The sequence below is a fragment of the Musa acuminata genome, chromosome BXJ3-11, assembly GCF_036884655.1.
Source record: "Musa acuminata AAA Group cultivar baxijiao chromosome BXJ3-11, Cavendish_Baxijiao_AAA, whole genome shotgun sequence".
Classification (NCBI taxonomy): domain Eukaryota; kingdom Viridiplantae; phylum Streptophyta; class Magnoliopsida; order Zingiberales; family Musaceae; genus Musa; species Musa acuminata.
Window position 1 is genome coordinate 31,918,637 of NC_088359.1, and position 23,790 is coordinate 31,942,426.

The 23,790-nt window shown below is 40.4% G+C and overlaps 1 protein-coding gene across 1 annotated transcript; it reads right to left on the minus strand.

Moving 5' to 3' along the window:
* Positions 1 to 13,884: 13,884 nt before the first annotated feature.
* On the minus strand, positions 13,885 to 21,100 carry LOC135653393 (probable serine/threonine-protein kinase At1g54610). Its single transcript, XM_065175318.1, has 7 exons — positions 20,382 to 21,100; positions 20,007 to 20,291; positions 19,613 to 19,930; positions 18,703 to 18,930; positions 17,097 to 17,194; positions 16,416 to 16,536; positions 13,885 to 14,566 (listed from the first exon to the last, which is right to left on the minus strand). Exons 1-7 carry the CDS (start codon positions 20,763 to 20,765, stop codon positions 14,231 to 14,233), a joined length of 1,770 nt encoding a protein of 589 aa, XP_065031390.1. The 5' UTR covers positions 20,766 to 21,100; the 3' UTR covers positions 13,885 to 14,230.
* Between the last annotated feature and the right edge of the window lie 2,690 nt (positions 21,101 to 23,790).

Here is a 23,790-nt window from a genome sequence, read left to right on the forward strand (position 1 = left end):
ATGTCATCTTAGGCTCATATCTCTTTCAAGAAGAACACCTTATATGAAAGGGGCTATCTACTCGAGAAGGACCTCTCTCTAAGGTGGTAACCTCAGGCACATGGAGAAATTCCTCCCATGGAGGTTGCCATGAGCATGTGATGAAGCTCTCTCCTAAGAAGGTCACTTTAGGATGATGAAGAACTCTCTATCATAGAGGTCCCTTTAGATATATGAGAAGATGCCTTTCGAGGATATCACCTATAGCACACGAGGACGTCTATCTTGAGGATGTCACCTCTAGCACAAGGGCAAACTCACTAGCAAGGAGGTACATTAGGTACATTAGAGAGCTCTCTCTTAAGGATGTCACCTCTAGCTCTTAAGGAGCTCTCTTTAAAGAAGGTCATCTAGAGCACATGAGGGAATTCTCTACTGAGATGACCTCCAACACATGGGAAGCTCCCTCCTAAGGTCACTTTGGGCATATGATCGAGCTCTCTCTCAAGAAAGTGATATTGGGCTCATGCGAAGTAGTCTCTAGGAGGTCACCTCGGGATGTGTGGAAGCACTCTTCCCAAGTGGTTATCAATTTCGTTAGTGAAATCTCTCCTAAAGAGGTTAACTTTGGCATGGGGGAGTTCTCTCTCGAATAGGTCACCTCAAGCTCATGCGAAGCTCTCCTTTCATATCACTTAGGGCTCATGAGAAACTTTATCTTGAAGATATCACCTTAAGCTCATGTAGAGCTTTTTTTTAAATAATTACTCTAAGTGCTCAAATATGTTTTTATGCTAGGAGAGTATACTAAAAACTTTTTTTAATATTTGATGTCATGACAAATCTAATATGAATAATTGTGTTAAAAGGTAGATTTTACATGTATCACTTGTCCCCGCACCCATAAAGTGGGCTTGCCATTGATGATATAATTTATCTCTCCATAGGCCCTTTAGGTTATGAAGAGGGCTCCCAAAGTCCACAAAGTTACTTCCCAAGATATCTACATCTCATACGTTTATTAATTCACTTCTTTAGATCATGAACTTTTTCAATATTATAGTCATTGTCCTGATAGAATCTATAGTAGTTGGTTTTGTCATGTCTTATCGACGCTAACCTCATTAGGCTAGGTTCTCTCAACAATCCTTTAAAGACTTCGGTTTAAGAGGTATTAAGGGAATGAAGTCCTCCTTAGCCAAGAGGGTCCTCCACAAGAAGGTTTGGACCTTCAAGTGTTGGGAAATCATGGGGGGCGACATCATATGCGCAGCGGAAGAACAAGAAAACAAAAATCCCCGATTCCCAAAAAGATGTTCGTCGTCGTGCGAAGATTGGTGCGCAAAATCCGCAAAACATAAAACAGCGTATAGAGATTGTGTTACCTAGGGAGATCGTATATCCCTGTTTCCTTGCAGATCCTCAGGAGAGGGTGAAGGAGGTCAAGCGTCCTCCTCTCTAGCGGTGATCCACACAGCAGGGTTGCGACGATGCTCCTCAAAACTCCAGGCCTACTCTGAGGTGGAGAGGGAGAGGAGAATAGGAAGGGCAAGCAAAGACTCTAGCCTATGAGGCTGTGAATCCCTCCTATTTATAGAGATCCCGTGTCAAACCCTAATGGGTCCTTCCCTAGTGGGTATTGGATCTGCATCCAATAAGACAAGGGCTCCGTCGGATATCTCATATCCGAACCTCTACTCATCGCAATGCCTACCATATGTGTGTGACCCTCTAGGCCCAATATCGAGCTGGCCGTGAGTCATACCTGTCAGAACTCCTTCTAACTCAGTGAATTATTATCTCTGTAATAATTCACTCGACTCATCGACTACGGACGTACTAGGCCACTACGCCGTAGTCCCCAGACGATACAGGGGAATCCAATCCATTGGACCTGTCTGTCCTCAGTTACCATGTACCTATAATCCCTCATCCATCTAATATCCCAGAGACCGTATATCGAGCATGGTGCTGTCAGACCCATACGGTTTCTACTTGAGTCTCGCTCTAATCGGATTCTCCCGGAGAACTCTTTCTCTCTCAACCCGAATGACCCTGGCCAGGGATTTGTCTGAGCAAGAACACATGGGATATTCCTCTCATGATACCGAGAGTGGATGATCCTCTATCGACACTCAATAGCCCTCGTAAGGTCGACTACCACTCCCAATGACCAGCTGTACTAGATCTGGGAACAGCCAAACCTATAAGTCTGGTATCAAAGAGTGGAGCACTCATACAGGACATCCTTGGTGTCTCAAGTCTAAGAACCAGATACACCACTAGGACTACGGAATCGTTGTCTGACAATAAGGCATCATCAACCATCCAGCATTCCGTAAGCGGATCAATCAGTGAACTCATTCTCCAATGAGCACCTGTACTGTATCCCTAGTGTCCCTACACGAGCAGCTATGAGACCAGCTGCATCCATCATATGGACGGGTATACAGCACACCAGTCTATCCGGTTATCACGATGTCCCTCTCGAGTAACCTATGACCGGGATTATTTAGGATATGTGTTTAAAGGTGAATCGATCTCATTATCGTGATCTCATCACGATCCGATTCCCATTGCACAAATCCAAGGACATCACAATACATATGCATTTATGCAATAGTTATAAAGTGATATACGCCAAAAATATAATAAGCAAAAAGATTCTGTATCAAGTCACACGTGCCATCACTCACGTGATTGGCTTGCTGGGCACTTATGACTAGCAATCTCCCACTTGACCTAAAGCCAATCACCTATGTGTCTGATCCCCATCAGACCCCTGTGACGCTCAAAGACAATCTGAGACAATGGCTTTGTTAGTGGATCTGCAATGTTATCTTCGGATGGAACTCTTTCCACTGCTACATCTCCTCGGGTCACGATCTCTCTGATAAGGTGGAACCTCCTCAGAACATGCTTAGATTTCTGATGAGACCTAGGTTCCTTCGCTTGAGCAATTGCCCCGTTGTTGTCGCAATATAGGGAAATCGGCTCCTCACTATCCGGCACGACTCCCAAATCTGTGATGAACTTCTTCAACCAGACTCCCTCCTTTGCTGCATCTGATGCAGCAATGTACTCCGCCTCTGTGGTCGAGTCAGCAGTGGTATCTTGCTTGGAACTCTTCCAGCACACTGCTCCTCCATTCAAGGTGTACACATACCCTGAATTCGACTTGCTATCATCGACATCAGACTGAAAACTTGAGTCAGTGAAGCCTTCAACCTTAAGGCTATTACCTCCATATACTAGTAAAAGATCCTTAGTCCTTCTCAAGTACTTAAGGATACACTTTACTGCTTTCCAGTGCTCCAAGCCTGGATCCGCCTGATACTTGCTCGTGACACTCAGAGCATGCGCTATATCAGGCCTAGTACATAGCATGGCATACATGATAGACCCTATTGCTGAGGCATAAGGTATCATATCCATGTTCGCCCTTTCTTCTGGAGTCTTTGGGGACATACTCGTAGAAAGCGATATCCCATGTCTCATCGGTATGAGACCTCTTTTGGAATTTTCCATGCCAAACCTTTTGACAATAGTTTCTATGTACCTGGACTGGGACAAGCCAAGCATCCTTTTGGATCTATCTCTATAGATTCTAATCCCCAAGATATAAGATGCTTCTCCTAAGTCCTTCATGGAGAAGTGTCTAGATAACCAAGCCTTTATTGTGGATAGCATTCCTATGTCATTCCCAATGATGAGGATGTCATCCACATATAACACCAAAAAGCTAATAGCGCTCCCACTTACCTTTCTGTATACACAAGGCTCATCTTCGTTCTTAACGAAGTCATAAGATCTGATTGCCTCATCAAATCTTATGTTCCAACTTCGGGAAGCTTGCTTTAGTCCATAAATGGATCTAAGCAACCTACACACCTTATCTGGGCAGTTCTTGGACACGAATCCCTCAGGTTGCATCATATACACCTCCTCCTCCAGGTTCCCATTGAGGAATGCGGTTTTCACATCCATCTGCCAGATCTCATAATCATAGTGTGCTGCAATAGCCAATAGAATTCTGATGGATTTTAGCATTGCTACGGGTGAGAAAGTTTCGTCGTAGTCAACACCTTGCCTTTGACGATACCCCTTAGCCACTAGCCTTGCTTTATAGGTCTCTACCTTTCCATCTACTCCGATCTTTTTCTTAAAGATCCACTTGCAACCGATGGGTACAATACCTTCGGGCGCATCAACTAGGTTCCAAACCTTATTGGAGTACATAGAATCCATCTCAGAATTCATGGCTTCTTGCCACTTCCCGGAGTCTATACTCATAATAGCCTCCTCGTAGGTTTGAGGATCAATATCCTCTACATCCTCTGCTCTAATATGTCCCACATATCTCTCAGGAGGATGGGATACTCTATCAGACCTGCGTAAAGTTGAAACTTGTGTATTAGATACCTGAATAGACTCGGGCTGTAGAGTGGTGCTTGAGCTTGGTTCTCCAACCTCGCTCAATTCTATCATTCTCCCACTGTCTCTGTCAAGAATGTGTTCCTTCTCAAGGAACACTGCTCTCTTAGCTACAAAGACCTTTTGGTCCTCGAGATGATAGAAGTAATACCCACAAGTTTCCTTGGGGTATCCCACAAATTTACATCGCCATGTCCTTGATTCTAACTTATCGGGGTTGTGTCTTTTAACATGGGCAGAGCAGCCCCAAATCTTAACTACTTTAAGATCAGGCTTCTTCCCTTTCCATATCTCATATGGGGTAGACACCACCGACTTAGTTGGAACTCTGTTCAGAAGGTAAGCTGCGGTTTCTAGGGCATATCCCCAGAATGAGATGGGTAGGTCAGCGAAACTCATCATGGACCGTACCATATCTAATAATGTACGATTTCTCCTTTCAGAGACACCATTGAGCTGAGGTGTATAAGGAGGTGTCCATTGGGATAATATCCCATGGTCCTTGAGGAAGTGAGTAAACTCTGTACTTAAGTACTCACCTCCTCGATCTGATCGAAGAGTTTTGATACTCTTTCCAGTCTGGTTCTCCACCTCATTCTTATACTCTCTGAATTTCTCAAAGGCCTCGGACTTGTACTTCATTAAGTACACATATCCATACCTTGAGAAATCATCAGTAAATGTAATGAAGTAGGAGTAACCTCCAATGGCATGAGTTGACATGGGTCCACATACATCACTATGTATGAGTTCCAACAACTCAGTGGCTCTCTCTCTAGTTCCACTAAATGGAGAGTTGGTCAGTTTTCCACGAATGCAAGGCTCACAAGTTGCATATGACACATAGTCGAATGGATCTAGATATCCATCATTTAGCAACTTTTGAATCCTTCTTTCATGGATGTGACCTAGCCTACAATGCCACAGGTATGCACTGTTCAACTCATCTCGTTTCCTTTTGGACATATTTATATTCATGATATGTGGAGTGGTGTCTAACATAAATAAACCATTATGCAATGTTCCTTTCGTGATGATCTTATCATCTAATAATATCGAACAACCATTGTTCTTAAAAACAAATTTATATCCACTAACTGTTAAACATGAAATGGAGATAATGTTTTTGATAATAGAAGGAACAAAATAACATGCATCTAATGCAATAAAAGCTCCACTAGGCAGATGTAGGGCGACCTCGCCAACAGCTAATACAGCAACTTTTGCTCCATTACCCATCTTGAGGTCCATCTCGCCTCTCTCTAGTCTCCTAGGCCTTGCCAGAACCTGCAACGAATTACATATATGATAAGCACTACCGGTATCTAATACCCATGTGTTATCATAAGAGTCTGACAAATGGAGACTGATCATGAATGTACCTGAAGCTTCATCAAGCTTTTGTTTCACCCTTTCTGCAAGGTACTCTTTGTAGTTTCTCTTCCAGTGCCCATCTTTACCACAGTGGAAGCACTGGCCTTTGTCCTTTGTTGGGTCTTTCTTAGCAACCTTTGCTTTACCTTGTTTGCCCTTGCCCTTTCCCTTCTTAAGGGACCTTTCTGCTTTCCTTTTCTTTCTGGTCTCACCAGTGTAGAGAACTGGCTTCTCTTTCTTAATAGTACTCTCTGCCTCCCTCAACATATTGAGGAGCTCTGGGAGAGTCACCTCAAGCTTGTTCATATTAAAGTTCATTATGAACTGTGAAAAGGAATCTGGTAGGGACTAAAGCACAATGTCCATACACAAGTTATCCTCTAGGACCATTCCTAGACCTGTGAGTTTCTCTATCCACTCAATCATCTTTAGGACATGGTTCTGAACCGGTGTCCCCTCAGTCATCCTAGCGCGGAAAAGGCTCTTGGATATCTCATATCGTTGAGTCCTTCCCTGTTCCTCAAACAATTTACGGACATGTAGGAGAATGGATCTGGCATCCATCTTTTCATGTTGTCTCTGTAACTCTGGAGTCATAGAGCCCAACATATAGCACTGAGCAAGAGTGGAGTCATCAATGTACTTCACGTAGCGAGCGATCTCATCCTCGCTTGCCCCTTCTTCGGGCGTAGGCATCACTGTATCAAGGACGTACACGATTTTCTCCGCTGTGAGAACAATTCTCAAGTTACGGAGCCAATCCGTATAATTTGGACCAGTGAGGCGGTTGACATCAAGTATGCCACGTAAGGGATTTGAAAGCGACATTTTCTGAAAATAAAGATGTAGCAAAAATGAATAACATGCAGATTTTGCAAGAAATAAACTATCAAGATATGGACTTCTATCTTAATATGCTCCCACTATTTTACTAACGAGTCATGCGACACCCTCAGCACGTGAAACGGAAGTCTCCGGCAGACTTCTAGTGGGGATCAGGATCCAATCAGCGTCTTAGTGTAACCTCGAGGGACTCGACCAATCACACTAAGCCTAAAAGGTAGACAACTCTTGCCGATCACAACTCCTTGTGATTCCCGTCCTGTTCGGCCTCCGAATCACCATGGCCTCGAGGGACTCGACCAACCATGATGCTCGGTTAAGTCAACACCTTCGTTACAAGATGAGTCTGATTTGATGATATACCCTCGAGGGACTCGACCAAGCATATCATGCCCTCAGGTCACCGGTGACATCTCTATGTCGTAAGCAAGATAGCGAATCGCGATATAGGTGAGTCTCGAGGGACTCGACCAACTCAACCTACACCGGGATTCGGTTCCTACTCATAACGATGGAAGGCCACGTGGGTCAATCTAATTGCCTCACGTTTACCGACTTAATATTATCGAGAGATGTTTCTATAATTTGGTCTCCTAATATGACATGTCACACATATACATATTTAATATATATCTACATCGCATGCAAATATATATACTTATCTAGTATGTGTATAATCAATTACACCAGATGATCATGGACCACAACCTAATGTGATTAGGCCCGAGCCAGTAGGCCTAATCACTCACATCAAGATCTATGTGTGCAACGGTGCATCTCCATGCCCTGTGATCGTCCATCTCGTCCTCGTCGGTTCCGTCGACATCTTGATGCATCTTCATGCATCGCGATCGTCCGTCTCGTGGGTCCCGCTATCGCATCCACGCTCCCGCTGCGCCTCCTCATGTGATTACAACTTAATCATAGGCACGCAGGCCCGACAATAAACGAGAAATATAATGGAGGTTCGCAGACCTCAATAATAATAATCACAAGTACACACATCACACGGTCCATGATCATCCGTCCACACATCATACATCACATGTATAAATAATCATCATCATGTAGGACTACTAGATAATACAAAATAATAATAATCAACTAAACCTTTTAATTAATTAATATTTTTCTGAAATTAGGGACATGTAGGGAATTTCTCAATTCCTAGGGGTATTTTCGTAATTTGGATAAAAGACAGAAACTGAAATTTCTCAAATTCCGAGGGGTAAAACTGTCTTTTGCCCAGAAAACCCTAATTTCCTACTGCCCTTTGCTGCTGCCGTTGCCGCCGCCACCCTGCTGGCGGCGGCCTGTGCGGCGAGGGGCGGGGCGCTGCCCTCGCCTGCGGGCGGCACGCCCGCTGGCGGCGCTGCCGCTGCAGGTGGGCGCCCCCGCGGGCGTCGCCGCCTCCGCGGGCAGTTCTGCCGGCGAGGCAGCGCCCGCAGGCGGTGCTGCCTCGCTGGCGGCCGCCCCTTCGGGGTTTTTGCCCGTGGGAGCAGCGGCCACAGGCGCCGCTGCCCTGCGGTGCCTCAGCCCGCGCTGCTGCCCCGCGGCGCCTCTGCCCGCGGGCTCAGTGGCCGCAGGCGCTTCTACCGAGCGGGCTCCCAGCCCCGCCGGCCGCAAGCCTGCTGCAAGCAGATCGCCGGCCGGCTACTGCAGGCACAGCGCTTGCGCATGCGCCGGCGCTGTGCTGCCTGGCTGCGGCTGCGGCTGGCTGCAGGCATGCAGATCGAGGGCAGCAACTGTTGCTGCCCTTCCTTGCTTTTGCGTCAACGATTTTGACGTCAATATTCTTCCTAAACACAACACACGCAGTTCAAAAACCAATCATTCGCACGAACAACCTGGCTCTGATACCACTGTTGGGAAATCATGGGGGGCGACATCATATGCGCAGCGGAAGAACAAGAAAACAAAAATCCCCGATTCCCAAAAAGATGTTCGTCGTCGTGCGAAGATTGGTGCGCAAAATCCGCAAAACATAAAACTGCGTATAGAGATTGTGTTACCTAGGGAGATCGTATATCCCTGTTTCCTTGCAGATCCTCAGGAGAGGGTGAAGGAGGTCAAGCGTCCTCCTCTCTAGCGGTGATCCACACAGCAGGGTTGCGACGATGCTCCTCAAAACTCCAGGCCTACTCTGAGGTGGAGAGGGAGAGGAGAATAGGAAGGGCAAGCAAAGACTCTAGCCTATGAGGCTGTGAATCCCTCCTATTTATAGAGATCCCGTGTCAAACCCTAATGGGTCCTTCCCTAGTGGGTATTGGATCTGCATCCAATAAGACAAGGGCTCCGTCGGATATCTCATATCCGAACCTCTACTCATCGCAATGCCTACCATATGTGTGTGACCCTCTAGGCCTAATATCGAGCTGGCCGTGAGTCATACCTGTCAGAACTCCTTCTAACTCAGTGAATTATTATCTCTGTAATAATTCACTCGACTCATCGACTACGGACGTACTAGGCCACTACGCCGTAGTCCCCAGACGATACAGGGGAATCCAATCCATTGGACCTGTCTGTCCTCAGTTACCATGTACCTATAATCCCTCATCCATCTAATATCCCAGAGACCGTATATCGAGCATGGTGCTGTCAGACCCATACGGTTTCTACTTGAGTCTCGCTCTAATCGGATTCTCCCGGAGAACTCTTTCTCTCTCAACCCGAATGACCCTGGCCAGGGATTTGTCTGAGCAAGAACACATGGGATATTCCTCTCATGATACCGAGAGTGGATGATCCTCTATCGACACTCAATAGCCCTCGTAAGGTCGACTACCACTCCCAATGACCAGCTGTACTAGATCTGGGAACAGCCAAACCTATAAGTCTGGTATCAAAGAGTGGAGCACTCATACAGGACATCCTTGGTGTCTCAAGTCTAAGAACCAGATACACCACTAGGACTACGGAATCGTTGTCTGACAATAAGGCATCATCAACCATCCAGCATTCCGTAAGCGGATCAATCAGTGAACTCATTCTCCAATGAGCACCTGTACTGTATCCCTAGTGTCCCTACACGAGCAGCTATGAGACCAGCTGCATCCATCATATGGACGGGTATACAGCACACCAGTCTATCCGGTTATCACGATGTCCCTCTCGAGTAACCTATGACCGGGATTATTTAGGATATGTGTTTAAAGGTGAATCGATCTCATTATCGTGATCTCATCACGATCCGATTCCCATTGTACAAATCCAAGGACATCACAATACATATGCATTTATGCAATAGTTATAAAGTGATATACGCCAAAAATATAATAAGCAAAAAGATTCTGTATCAAGTCACACGTGCCATCACTCACGTGATTGGCTTGCTGGGCACTTATGACTAGCATCAAGGAGGTGGCTATTTAGGTCATGGTGGTCTTTCGTCCCTCTAACACTTTCACTTATCATCTTTCTTCATTTCTACAATAAGGCCCTTAACAAAGATATGTTGATTTGCTCGTTATATTAACTTAGTAAAGTTGCTAAAGATTTCTTTGTAATCATCCATAGAAATTGAGATAATTTTAGATCATTCATAAAATATTGGATAAAGATCGATGAATGTGCATCGATCACCAAAATAAGCTTCATCGATGAATCTTGAGACATAATCAACCAAGGACTCCTCATCTATCTAACAAACCATTATGAGAGAAATCATGGTTTGCTTTAGGCATTGGTTGCTACTGAAGTACAGCTTGAATTGCTTTGCTAATTAGCTAAATCAAGATATTGATGTAAAGGGAGATAAGATTACTGAGCTACTATATGATGTATACTTGGGAATTATTGACATAGTGTTTGATGTCACATAGAGGGTCATTTGCACATAAATTACTATCACATACTCCATAAGGTATGTTAATATATATTTTGATTGTCTGATTAAGATGATAATTTGGAGCCAATTGAGGTCTTATTTCATGCTTATCTCATACTAGTGTTGGAAAATATCATATCTACTTAATTCGCGATATGCCAAACCCATTAAAATTACATCAGGGGTGTGCCAAATAGAGGCCATCTAATACTTATATTAGTCTTGGTCGTAAGGTATCGATCAAAATCGAGTCCTTAAGCATTGAATGTATTAGAGAGTTAGAGACATAATTAAAGAGCTTTTGATAGTGAATTTTTAGGACTGTTAGGTATAAAGATATATATTAATGTTGGGGACTATTACATGCCTTTTTTAATCCTAGATGTCATTATGCTATGTTGAAACTATAGAATATGCAACAATCGTGGATGCAATTATAATAACCATGGAATAATACTAAATTGATCACATGATGTCAAGGTATCAACAATATAGTATTGGGCCATCGATCACGTAGTACCAAGATGTCGATCATATAGCAAGTAGGTGTCAGTCATATTATCATCTTCATATAATTTGCCCCTCCTCTTTATGCCTTAATGAGTGTAGCGACGTCAGTAAACAAAAGGATTTTGGTTTGTTAGCCAACATCAGAAAATGGATCAATTTATAGTCTTATCATCAATGGAAGTGTATTAAGTTAATTCAGAAGTATCATCATTGAGGAGAGCTCTTTGGGTTTTTCTAGCCATGCTATTATTGAGGGAAGTACTTTGGGCCATTTTGGTCATATTGTCATCAAATGGAGTGCTTCATGCTATTTTGATTGTGTTGTCATTGAAAGAAGTGCTTCAGGCCATTTTGATCATGTTGTCATCAAATGGTGTATTCTGGATTATATTAGTAATTTATCATCGAAGGGAGTGCTTCGAGTCATTTCAGTCACATTATCATTGAAGGGAGCGCTTTGACAATAATGACAATAGTAAGTGAAAGTGGAGCGGATTATTGATTAAATGGTAGGTGGTTGATCATCACATTAGAGAATAGGCGACAAAAAGAAATAGATTTAGGAATCAAGAATATATAGTTTTTAGAGGATCCAAAAGTTGGGCTTAGAAAAACTGGGTCCTCTTAGTTTATCCAAGAGGGGCTCGTAAGATTTTCTTAAGACATGTCGAGAAGGCCTTTCCTTTAAGGCTAATATATTAATGTAGATTTTGATTATCCAATCAGGATATTGATTTGGAGCCAACCAATGTCATATTCCACTCTTGTCTCAAACTAGTACGGGGAAGTGTTGAACCCACTTGATTCGTAATACAACGAATCCTATAAAATTGTATCTGGAGTGTGCTTGATAAAATTCCTTTGATACTTCAGTTGTATGTGGTTATGAGGTGCTAACTAAATGTCATGTCCTTTAATATTGAATGTATAGGAACTTGTGTATTAAAGAGTTAGGGAATGCACCTAAGGGATCATTTATAGTGTAATTTTAGGACCATTACACTCAAAGATGTGCATTAATGTTGGGAAGAGTTATTCACCTTTCCTAGTCCTAGGTGAGATCACACAATACGAAGTCTAAAAATATATAGCAATCATGGATGTGATTATAATGCCCAAGGAATAAGATTGTGTTGACCACATAGTATTAAGTGTCGAGCTCTAGCCATATGATGCTAGGTATTAGATAGTAGTGTCAAGGTATTAGCTACGTAGCACTAGGGTGTCAACCATATAGTAAGTAGGTATCAGCCATGTCATCATCTCCATATCATTTGCCCCCATTCATGCCTTGATGGGTGTAGTAGAGTCAAGGCATGAAATGAGTCTTGTCTGCTAGTCAACACTAAAAAAGAGATAAATTCACACTCCTAATAACAATGTGAGTTTATTAAGTTAGATTCGGTAGTATAATCATTAAGAAGAGTTCTTTGGGCTATTTCGACATTGTTATCATCAAAATGAATATTATTATTATTAAAGGGAACACTTTAAGCCATTTTAATCATATTGTCGTTAAAGGGAGAGCTTTAGTTCATTTCGATTGTATTATTGTTAAAGGATATGCTTTAGATCATTTTAGTCATATTATAATCGAAGGAAGCACTTCGAGCCATTTTGATCATGTTTGTCATTGAAGCACATCATAGGAATGATGATAGTAGAAAAAAAGTGGAACGGTTTGTTGATTAAATAGAAAGTAGTTGATTATCTCTATATTAAGGTTGAATTTATCGAATATCTCTAAATTCTATAGCCATAATCTTAGAGAATCAACTCTTCTTAGATTTTCTAGATGAAAATAGACTGGTTATTTGGGTCAACATTGTTACCTCTTTGCCAAGTTAAAATTCCAAACGTATGTCTTTCAATCGTTAGTCAATCTTCTAAAGTTGAGTATCTAATGTAACATTTGATTCACTCATCGATTGTCCATCGGTGAAACAAATTAGGGATGATGTGAGATATATACTTCTTTCGTGGGAGATGATGGGGTGGTTAAATCAATCAATGCTAGTGCTGACATGAAAGTCTCTATCACAGCCATCTAATTTGACTATGATATAATGCATGTGAGACATAATCTAGTAGTGACTTATACCTTAATAGCAATTGTCATGATAATGATTGATCGGATAATTAATATATTAATTTTTTTTAAACCTAACCATAGTTTAAAATGTTTAAGCCTAAGTTAACAATATTACACTATCATACATACTCGTATAAGTCAACCTAAGTTTTTATCTACTTTCAATATTACACTTCAATTTGCAGGCCCTACAACAGATGATGGCATCACCTGGGTAACCATGGCTCTGCCATTTATGAATGCCAAGTAGTAAATGACCCACCAAGAATAACCCAATGAATTATGACAATGGCAGAAGCAGTGGAGTCATTTGATTGAATGACCCAAGAAAACAGCAAAGCCATCTACTTGGAACACCATACAATTCTTACCAACTTAGGAGAGAATGTTAAAGACCATATGAAAGTATTGGAGGAAAGCATAACTGGGAAAGTTGGAGATCTGAAACAAAAGCATCATACTAGATGGCAGATTGATACCTGCTCAACTTGGACCTTAGCTTGCAAATCCTGGGAGTCTCAGAAATCAAGCAAGAAGGGCAAATGATGCTGCATTGATGAAGATGACTTCTTCCTGCCTGAATGCCACAAATATACTATTTTGCCTGTCAAAAACTCAAGAAGCATTATGCCTCAGAAATCTCATGATCAGTATGAAAGTAAAAGAAGTCGGTTATAAGACTGAGAACCTGAGTTATGCAATGAGAAGCCGATACCTGTACAGAGTGAATGAACTCTTGCCACAAATCATATTACAGCTTTTTCCATTACAAAAATAAACATTGGTAAGTCTTTACTAGATTATTGATTACAGAGCTCTCAAATGGCAATGGGACTGGCATGAACCCAGAAGACAAAGCCAGAATATATTCGCATGTTTAAAATACATAATAAGTGGTGAACTCAAATAACCTAGGCCAGTATCTAGCTTGTCAACATGATTAAAAAGAGAAAAAGAAATAAAATATACATGGTAAAAAGAAGCTTCTTCGCCAGCCCTATATATCAGGCTAACCAAGAAAAAAAAATAGTATGATTAAAAAATGAAAGAGGATGAGGGTGCATTCTTTTTTGTCTTCATACATCAAGTGGGCATTCCTGTCCCTTCAGGATCAGTATAATTAAACCTTGTGCTACAAATCCAGGGCATGCTAATTGGCAGGCAATCTATCAAAATCGAGTGCTGCCCTTGTCTTTCTGAGTTTCCTTGGTGGCATGAGCACCAGCTAGCTGTTCTGATTGAGCAGGATTTTGTGCCTTTACTGGAACCTGCTTCTTTCGCTTTAGGTGGCCTACAGCAGCAGGATCGATCAATGGTCCAGACCAAGCAGTCAAAGGCCCCTTCTGGTATGGAAACACTGTGCTGAATGAAGCATCTGAGTGACCGAATGAAGGATCAATACGAAGTGAAGAATCTAATTGGTGTCCAACTGCACCATCTTGATGTGGTGGAGGAAACTTTTCACTCTTGCTCTTTGCATTTGCATGTGTAATAAGACGCCTTCTCTGCTAGAAACAAAGAAACAATTAATATTAATCATGCACAATAAGATATATAGCCATTGTACAACATTGCAGCTAGAGAACATACAGGGTATAAATAGAACCACTTGGAAAATGATCATCCAGGATACCACTGATGTACTACCGTATAATTAAACAAAGCGAGAAAGGCAGTTCAGGAGCAGTATGTTTTGGGCTTGTATTTAACAGTTATAGTAGAAATTAGCTATTATTAGAGCTAACAAAGGTGACAAGCAGTGGGAATGACAAAGAACTTCTAACAAGCTTCCTCGTAATATCTAAAAACCTCAAGCAGTGATCTGGCAACTATGACCAACAAAGCTCAACATACACAATTAGACTGTCACCTTTTCCTTGCAAGTTTTCCCAATAGATATGGTGTTTCCATTTGATGAATAGAACAAAGAAAATTCTTCAGTTCTTTTTAAGGTCCCAGTCACGTATAGAGGTGAATGAGTGAAGCCATAGAGCCTACCAGACAGTCATGCAACTAAAACCAAATTTTTTTATGGTAAGCATGCTATTTATTGATTCCCATGGGCTACTCATTAAGAAACAGCTCTCAATGTTGGTCAAATATAATCTACACAATATCCTAACCAAGTATACATGGTTTAACTGTAGCCTAATAATATAACTGGTACATCAGCCCACACGGAGGGCCCATGGATTGCTGCAACATCAATAATTTGCCTATTAGATAACTAATCTATTGCTTATACCAACATGTTTTTCATTCTAAAGTTGTTTGAGCATGTTGTGTGCAAGGGCTACAGTAGTGTGGGACACAGCTTTCTGCTGACAAATTGGAATGATACAACTCTTGTGTCAATATAATTGAATAAACTCCAATCAAAATTGGGCCTAAATAAGTTGTATAAGGTGACCATTTTTGTGCATTTCCAGTCATAACTAAAAAGAACCAGGATGAGTAATTTAAAAACTCAGGATCTGTGCCTGTTATAGACCAACCACTTTTTGTCGACATAGTTTCTCTTGGATACATACCCAATAATACCTCAATTTCTCCAAGTATGATTTCCATTCTTCGTGTCATTCTCACCTCAGGCAAGTATAGATTTATTTATTATTTATTTTTAAGGCCTTCTTGCACAGGTGTCATGCTGAAATTTGAAACCTTATCATAGAAAATTGCATAGAGGTCTGTTTATGTGGGCCCACTATGTAATGTGCTAGTATTGTACCACCCAACAAGTATTAGTATATTGGAGATCAATTAATAGTAAAAAACAAATTATAATAATTCTTCAGTAGATTCCGTTGTAAATTTCTAAAAAACTGATTTGATGTTGTGGTCACCTGAACTGCCAAACAATAAAGACAATTGCATAGCCCATGGCAACTTCCTGCTTAGGTGGCAGGGTAAGACTGGTTTATCCAAAGGGGACACAGATTATTTACATGCAAGTGAATCATAACAGCCATTAATGGTCACATTTCAGTGATGCAAATGCTTTTTCCATGTCTAAACTGAATCCGATCCCATTAACGAAGCAAGACCAATGTCAGGAAATCTAAGCCAAGGATTATCATACTGGCAACACCAAGGGTTGCTTTGGTGGCAGCACAGGATTTTTGGCACCAAGAGTGTACCCATACTATTAGATTGGCTTGCATCAGTCAGCACAAGGCCCATGCAACACCATGCCAATATGCATGAACCAGTCCACATGAGCCTAAATACCAGTACATGAAATGACAATCCCTGATTAAAGTTAATATTGACACATATAATGCTAACAGTTCAGATGGAGTCGATGGAAAAAATAAATGAATAGTAATAAGTAGCAATCATAAAAGCTTGACATACATCAATGTTTACTTGGAGTTCAGCATTAGCCTCGGGTGCAGGAACTGCTCTAGAAGCTCGATCACGTGAGCGCATCTTCTTTGATTCATTGACATTGGCCTTACCACCAGCGGTCCTCAACCTACATTAGTGGATTTGATTACATAAGAGAAATGTGCCAGAAATAATTGGAAATGCTTTATAGTTGAATGCAATCCATGAGTATTTCCAGTTTCAAACATATACATGTTGAACATGCACCCCAACAGTACCATTATATTAAAAAAAATCCAATAATGTAAAACAATGCACTAGTAAATAAAAAGCTTCTGCTTAAAGAACTACAGTATTCATGCACTTGGCATTTAAGGAAAACAAAAACAACATAAATGATCAGCTTAACATTATTTTAGTACTGCAAAATTTGAGTTCAATGTGATGCTCCACGCACATGTTTCATGAACCAAGCATCACAATCAACCACAGAACACTGAGACTATGTAAAGGTCATAATAACATATTATTGTTCAGAATGACAATGCATCAACGAAACTCCACCTCACCTCTCAAAACACACACACCAACAGGAAAAAAAACCTACCTAAAAGAAAAAAAAAGAGTAACAAAGATGGGTTGCACCAAATTGCTAAAATAGTGACTCTTATGCACATAACACAAACCAATAGGGTATTAATCATATACCTTCTAGCTTCATCCCTCAGTTTAGCATCCATCTCCTTGCTTGGAGGGTATTTTGGAAGGCTTGAAGGATCACATGCGAATGGTGCAGTATTAAAAAACTGCAGAACAAACAAAAGATTAAGTTAGCAAGCTAGATGCCATGTTCATGTCAAGAAAATAGCTTAGCGAGATTTTTTTTAGAAGAAATTAATAAAAGATACAATGTTCATGTCAACAAAGTAGCTTAGCAAGATTTTTTTTAGAACAGATTAATAAGGATTGTTAAAAATTAAAACATCTACAACAAAAATACATGGGACTAATGAACTTATTTGAATTTCGGAGATCTTCACATCTTAATCCCAACATGGAACCATAAACCAAGATGGTGAATAACTTTTACCCATTGCAACTTTCAGTTATGATGTTTGTTCCTCCTATTTAAAAAAAAAAAAACATATACAGCTGCAACTTGCTGAGAAGTTGAAGAACAAACATTGAATTGTGACAAAAAAAGTCTTCTGCAGCATGTAAGTAACATCCCATAAGGTTGTAGGACATATCAGGAGAACTAATTGGTAGTAATTAGTAAATAGACTTTGTACACTTCAATCATGGATACTATCTGATGAGAGCTCTGATAGCTCATTATGGTGCCAGTAGGCGAAAACCAATGCACGGGATCTTGATGGTAATAACATTCATGTCTATGGGGTCGAAAACAAAGGGTAAAACCTATCATTTGCTGCAAGCAAGACAGCAGATATGAGGGACTGGTGAAATATGTAAATGGGCTTGTCAAACTCTAGCACTCTTCAAGGGGGTCTTCTTTAAATAAAGGGAAATTTTCTTGGATATAGGTTACATAACAGAACCAATATGTCTATGTCCAGGAATTTATCTATTAGGTTCTTTAGATAAGAGATATAATAACAGATCATTTCAGATCATCACATTAGACCAAAGCCCAAAAACTATCAGAATACTCTCTATTGACATTTGTCATATCAACTTAACCTAAAATCATTTGAACCAAAAATATGGTGAATATAAGGTAAACCTTTTTTGTTTGCACCTTGTCCTTTGTTAACATGCTATACGAAATTAAGATGAATATCTGAGAAGGATAGAACTGACCAACTGAAAAACATATTAACCTAAAGCCTTGTTGTACATACTTTCAACTGTGAATTAACCAATAATGATATATACAAGGGATTAACACCAAAAAGCTGAAATTATGACTTTATGTAGGTGCAAGTCATCATCCCGATGCAAAAGATAACAAAAATATGAATTGAAAGAATGCAATCAATCAAGATCAACTGAGATGCATGTCACACAGTTAATGCAAAGGTTCCATATAACAGAATTGAGACAATGTTTGGCCAGTAAGCAAAGAAAACCAGGCAAATAACACTCTGGATAACAATATAAAAAATCAGTCATCTGCACAACTATAAGTGGCATAAAACCATAATTATAAAGGCCTAGTTCCTGAAATTAAGATCCATGCAATATCCTCAATATATGTTTAAAAGTCATGCCATCTCTAAGTTGAAAACATAACAGAATCATATTATAAAACTCATTTAATAAGAAAATTGGTTTGAAAAATAAATTTTACCTCACTATTTAAAGCTGCTGTGGCAGTTTGGCGATCAGTCGGTTCAATTGCAAGAAGAGTTTCGATTAATGCCAAGGATGATGGTGAAAAATCTTTAAATGTTTCTCGGAGGCAACGCTTGTAAGGCTGCTGGGGTTTAAAAATTGTAGCATGTGGTAACTTTGACTTCTTCCAGTATTCCTCCGAAGGAGAGCCACATAATTTGAAAATTTTGTGTAGTTGTTCAACCTAATAATCAAAAGAATATTCATTATGTGAAATAAATAAGGCCACAGTATCGATTTTAATTAAATTATGGAATATAAAGCATAAACAATATCTGTAACTTCCTATTAGTATCCATGTGTACATATTCAGTCACACTACCTTGCAGCTAAAAATTATACTGCAGTTCCTCCAATGCATTTATGGCAGAATGGGAACTCATATGTAACAAGGTGCACAGATCTTCCATACATATTCCTTGCGATTTGTCATAACCAAATTTAATATTAATATAAAAAATAATTGTATACCTTATTTTAGTTTCTTATTCTACCGATTGTTGCATAATGGATTCGAGTATCATATCAGGTCGATCACTTATCAGAACACAATCCACCGAATTGTGTTAAAGGACACTGATGCTTCAACAAAATACCTATACATTTTTCAGGATGTACTGCATATACCTTACTGGTAAAAGGGGGCCACTACAAAGTCAGTACCAGAGATATACTTTCTCGGTCCAAAAACTTTGCAACTAATGAGAGGCCACTTCTGATATGGATATGTTCCATCCAGGAATGCTGATACTCAAGATAAGCTTATACCACCAAAAGAACACCGAAGACCCTTGCTGAAAGTATCTAGGAAGCACCACCAATATACGAACACCATAAAGCAACAATTCAGAAGTTCCAAAACCTACCTCGGTCCTGCCAGGCATAATAGGCTTTTTAGCTAACAGTTCTGCTAATATACAGCCAGCACTCCATAGGTCTACGCCCACACTGTAGTCAGTGGCCCCTAATAGCAGTTCCGGTGGTCGATACCAAAGAGTGACCACCCGGCTAGTCATTGGATGCTTGCAGTTAGGATCAAAGAAAGTAGCCAAGCCAAAGTCCGCAATCTTGAGCAACCCCTTGTTGTCAAGTAGGAGATTTGAACCCTTAATATCACGGTGCAGCACACAATTGTTATGACAGTGCTCCAATCCCGACAACAGTTGATGCATGTAACACTTGACCTGATCAAAACAAAAGATTCAGTAAGGATTCTGAAGAGAGGCAACATCTGAACGTTGAAACTAGTAAGAATCTAACCTGGGGCTGTGTAAACTCTATCGTAGAGCCAGCTGCAAGACCAGCAAGATCATGCTCCATGTACTCGAAGACTAAATACAAGCTACAAGACATCCTGGATGTCACCAAACCCTCTAGCTTCACGACATTGGGGTGATCCAAGTGCCGCAATATATTGATCTCCCTTGCCATAAATTTCACACTCTCCGGCTCCATCGTATCAAACCTGACCTTCTTTAACGCAACGATTTTGCCAGTCAAAATGTCCTTAGCCTTGTAAACATTACTATACGTCCCTTGCCCAATCTAAATCAGAACAAGAACCCATCTTTAGTACCAGAACCAACAAAAGATGAAGGAAAAAAGAGATGCTCCAAGCACAAAGACGAATCTTGCCTTATCGATCTTCTCGAACGTATCAGCTCGGCGGGGCGTCCAACCCTTGATGGCCTCCCCGGCGGCGCGGGAGAGCCAGGCGGGCCACCCGGCAGCCACCTGCTCGCCATGGACATGGCCGGGGAGGTTGCTCAGCCTCGGGTCTGGCCTCGGCCGGCGCCGACGTGGCTGCCTCTCCACGGGCGGCCGTTCCGTGTCCTCAACCCGGACGGCGGCGTCGGGCGCATCAGCGACGGTCTCGACCGTAGGTATGGAAGCCTGGGACTTGCGGCCTGAGGCGACGTGGGCGGGTCCGGAGGGCCGCTCCTTCTCCTGGCGGCGAGAGAGGTCAACGGAGGCTGGGCTGGGACGAGCGGAGGCCTGTTTGGCGAAGACGCAACCCATGGCTCAACTCATCGCAACCTTGAGTGAAGGGTGGGTTGGAGCTCGGAGGCGTGATCGGCGGCGTGCGGACCTCCGGTCCGGCAAGGCGGGACGATCGAGGACAGCGGATTTAGGGTTCGCTGTCGTCTTCTCCGAGGCAATTACGGGGTTGGAGAAGAGCAGCAAGCGGTAAAAATAAAAGGACTGCTCAAGTCGGTGACGAGATAGCTGGCGGTAAGGTGTTTCGCGGAGGGTAATAACGACAGGAGAGAGGAGAGCCAAAGGGGGCGGGTTATCGAGGTACCGGGCGGTAAGGTCTTTCGCTCCGAGCAATGACAACAAGAGACAAAGGAGAGGAGAATGGGGAAGCTAAGGATTAATGTAGTGTAGAAAGCTAGAGAGAGAACATGGAGTGGGAAGAAAGGTGAAAGGCAAAGGTGTGTATGATTAGATTAGATTAGATCTTGGTGGTTGAATATTAGATTATTTTAAGGCATACAAATAATATATCATAGATAGATAGATATATGAGGTGGTCAAAGATGGAGTCGGAATGTTGACAACTAGATTGTGGTGGTTGGGCCCCACAAGAGTGTGAGGGACTTGGAGTTGGAAAGTTTGACCAAATCGGTGATTTGGTGAGCGTGAATCTCAAAGTGTTAAATGGGCACATAGGCATGGGGCTAAATTCTTTGTACATGGGCCGTGCATGGACTTAACGAGGACTCACATCCGTCCATGACCATACATACATACACATATACATACATACTCATGCATTTCAACCTTGGAATAATATTTGTAACTTGCTTACTATTGATAATCTCTAAAATAATAATCATGATAATAATATTTTATTATTTTTAATTATAAATATTATCCTTTTTTTTTATTTTTTATAACCCTTTAATATTGATGACGGTTGTTCCCTTAGGAGGAGGAGATAGGGGTAGATATTTATTTATGTTCATTTATAGAGAGATATTTTAGAAATATTAAAATTAGGTTTAAATAGTAAATTATGATTACAAATATAAATCTCCTTTACATAAATATAAAATTTAAATTAGATTGAATGTATTGGTTAGTTTAGTTGATAAAAGCATTGTTGGATCATTACAATATTTTTGGGATCAAATCTCACATTTATTACTTATCCTAAAAAGAAAATCAAATCAGATTGATCAATTGGCATGAAAAAATTGAATATTGATTTTTTTATCAATTCGATTCATTGATTAAATTATTTGAATCTTGAAAAATTCAAATACCCTCAACTTTATCCATTCTAAAAAATTTCAAAGGTATTTAAATCTTTTTTATTATAAGGATAAAAAAAAGTCACTCTCTTATCCCCACAACATATATATGATTTTATCATCATCTATACTACTCTCTATCACTATAAAAATAAAAATTATTAACATATGTTCTATATTTATTAATATACCATATAATTATATATATATATATATATATATATATATATATATATATGTATGTATGTATGTATACATATACGCATACATACATACATACATTGGTCGTCGATCATTTTTAAGAAAAAGATAAAATTTTCATTACATCAAATGATATACATGATGCTCATATATAGATTTAAACAAACTATCAATTGTACAACATCACACCAACCAAATCGGATATCTCAAGATGAGACATCCTAATAATATTTGTCTATACAAAGGCATCATAGTAATTGAAGCATTTTGAATTCCATGACCATCTTCTAGTATGCATGATTTGATTTCAATATAGCAATAAACAAAATAAAAAAAAATCTTTGGTCTTTTTAGCCCAGTTGATAATTGCCCGACTTAACTTGATCAATAGAAAACAAATATGCATCAAGTAATATTCTGAACATTTAACTAAATCATGATTCATCTGCATGGAATTCTTAGCAAAATAATTTGTTTTTTCACTTCCTTCCTGTTGCTTTTTCCATAATATCTCGACGAGCTGATGATAATTTTATCACTTCTCATGTTGAACTTTTACCATGCAGGATGCAGCTTCCCTTTCAGTTGCAGTTATGAAGAAGCTTCAGGTTCAAATTTTCTGCATTTTCGAAGATCAGTTCTTACAATATTTCTCCATATGACGGAATTTTTCTTTCTATCCATTTGTTAAATCAATGATCTGGATCATGATTCTTGTATCATGATGTTGCTTCCATATCCTGATGTCCATCATGCAGGCAAGTGATGATTGCCTTCTGAAGAATAAAACACTGTTTTGTGCATGTAGCTCAGATATTTCGATCAGGAACTGTTGGTCCTCTGGGGAAGAGGATGAGCAACTCAAAAATTCTTGTGCAGAAATTGGATGGCAACCAAACTTCACAAGCTTTGCTCAGTTCCTTCCTCAGGCTACCAGACAGCCTTGGCTTTGTTTTCTTGTCCCCTGGCTTTGCTGAAATTTTCAATCAAGACAAGGTTATGCAAGTGCCCTAATAACAATCTTTTCAGCTAGCCAACAAGAAGAAGAAAGAAACAGTGACTTGCATGTATACTTGTATAGTACAATTTCTCCATTACAAAGGTTGAAGTATTTAGTTCATAATGGCCAAATGACAAGTTTGTGGATCAGTATATTAGTTGAACTTTAATTTAAAAAATGTATCCTACACACAATGGGAGTAAATAAGATCGTCCAAATTCTCTTCACATATTATGCCAAGCAGCGATGATTTCCCAACGTCTAATTTGTTCCTCAAGAAAGAAGATAGTAGTTGCATTTTGTGACATTACATAAAAGATAGTTGATGAAGACCAGATCCTTCAAAGATACTTAGCTGCCCGATGAGCATAAGAGATGTCATTACTGATTATGCCAGAGATCACAAGTCACATCAATCATATAAAATAAACCAGGTTGAAACAGTAACTTGAATAATAATTTGATAAATCCCCCTTTTGTTTAACGATGTGTTCATGCCAAGGTTGAGATCCTGAGGTCAACTACCATGATTGATAGTTGGGATACTGAGGTCAACTATAATGATTTATACAATATCCTCATTTCT

Excerpts from the sequence above, each read along its gene's own strand:
- LOC135653393 (XM_065175318.1), bottom strand. The coding sequence starts at position 20,765 with ATGGGTTGCGTCTTCGCCAAACAGGCCTCCGCTCGTCCCAGCCCAGCC. Across the intron at positions 20,292-20,381 it reads CGTTCGAGAAGATCGATAAG|ATTGGGCAAGGGACGTATAG; the intron begins GCAAGATTCGTC and ends GTTCTGATTTAG. Across the intron at positions 19,931-20,006 it reads TAGAGTTTACACAGCCCCAG|GTCAAGTGTTACATGCATCA; the intron begins GTTAGATTCTTA and ends TGTTTTGATCAG.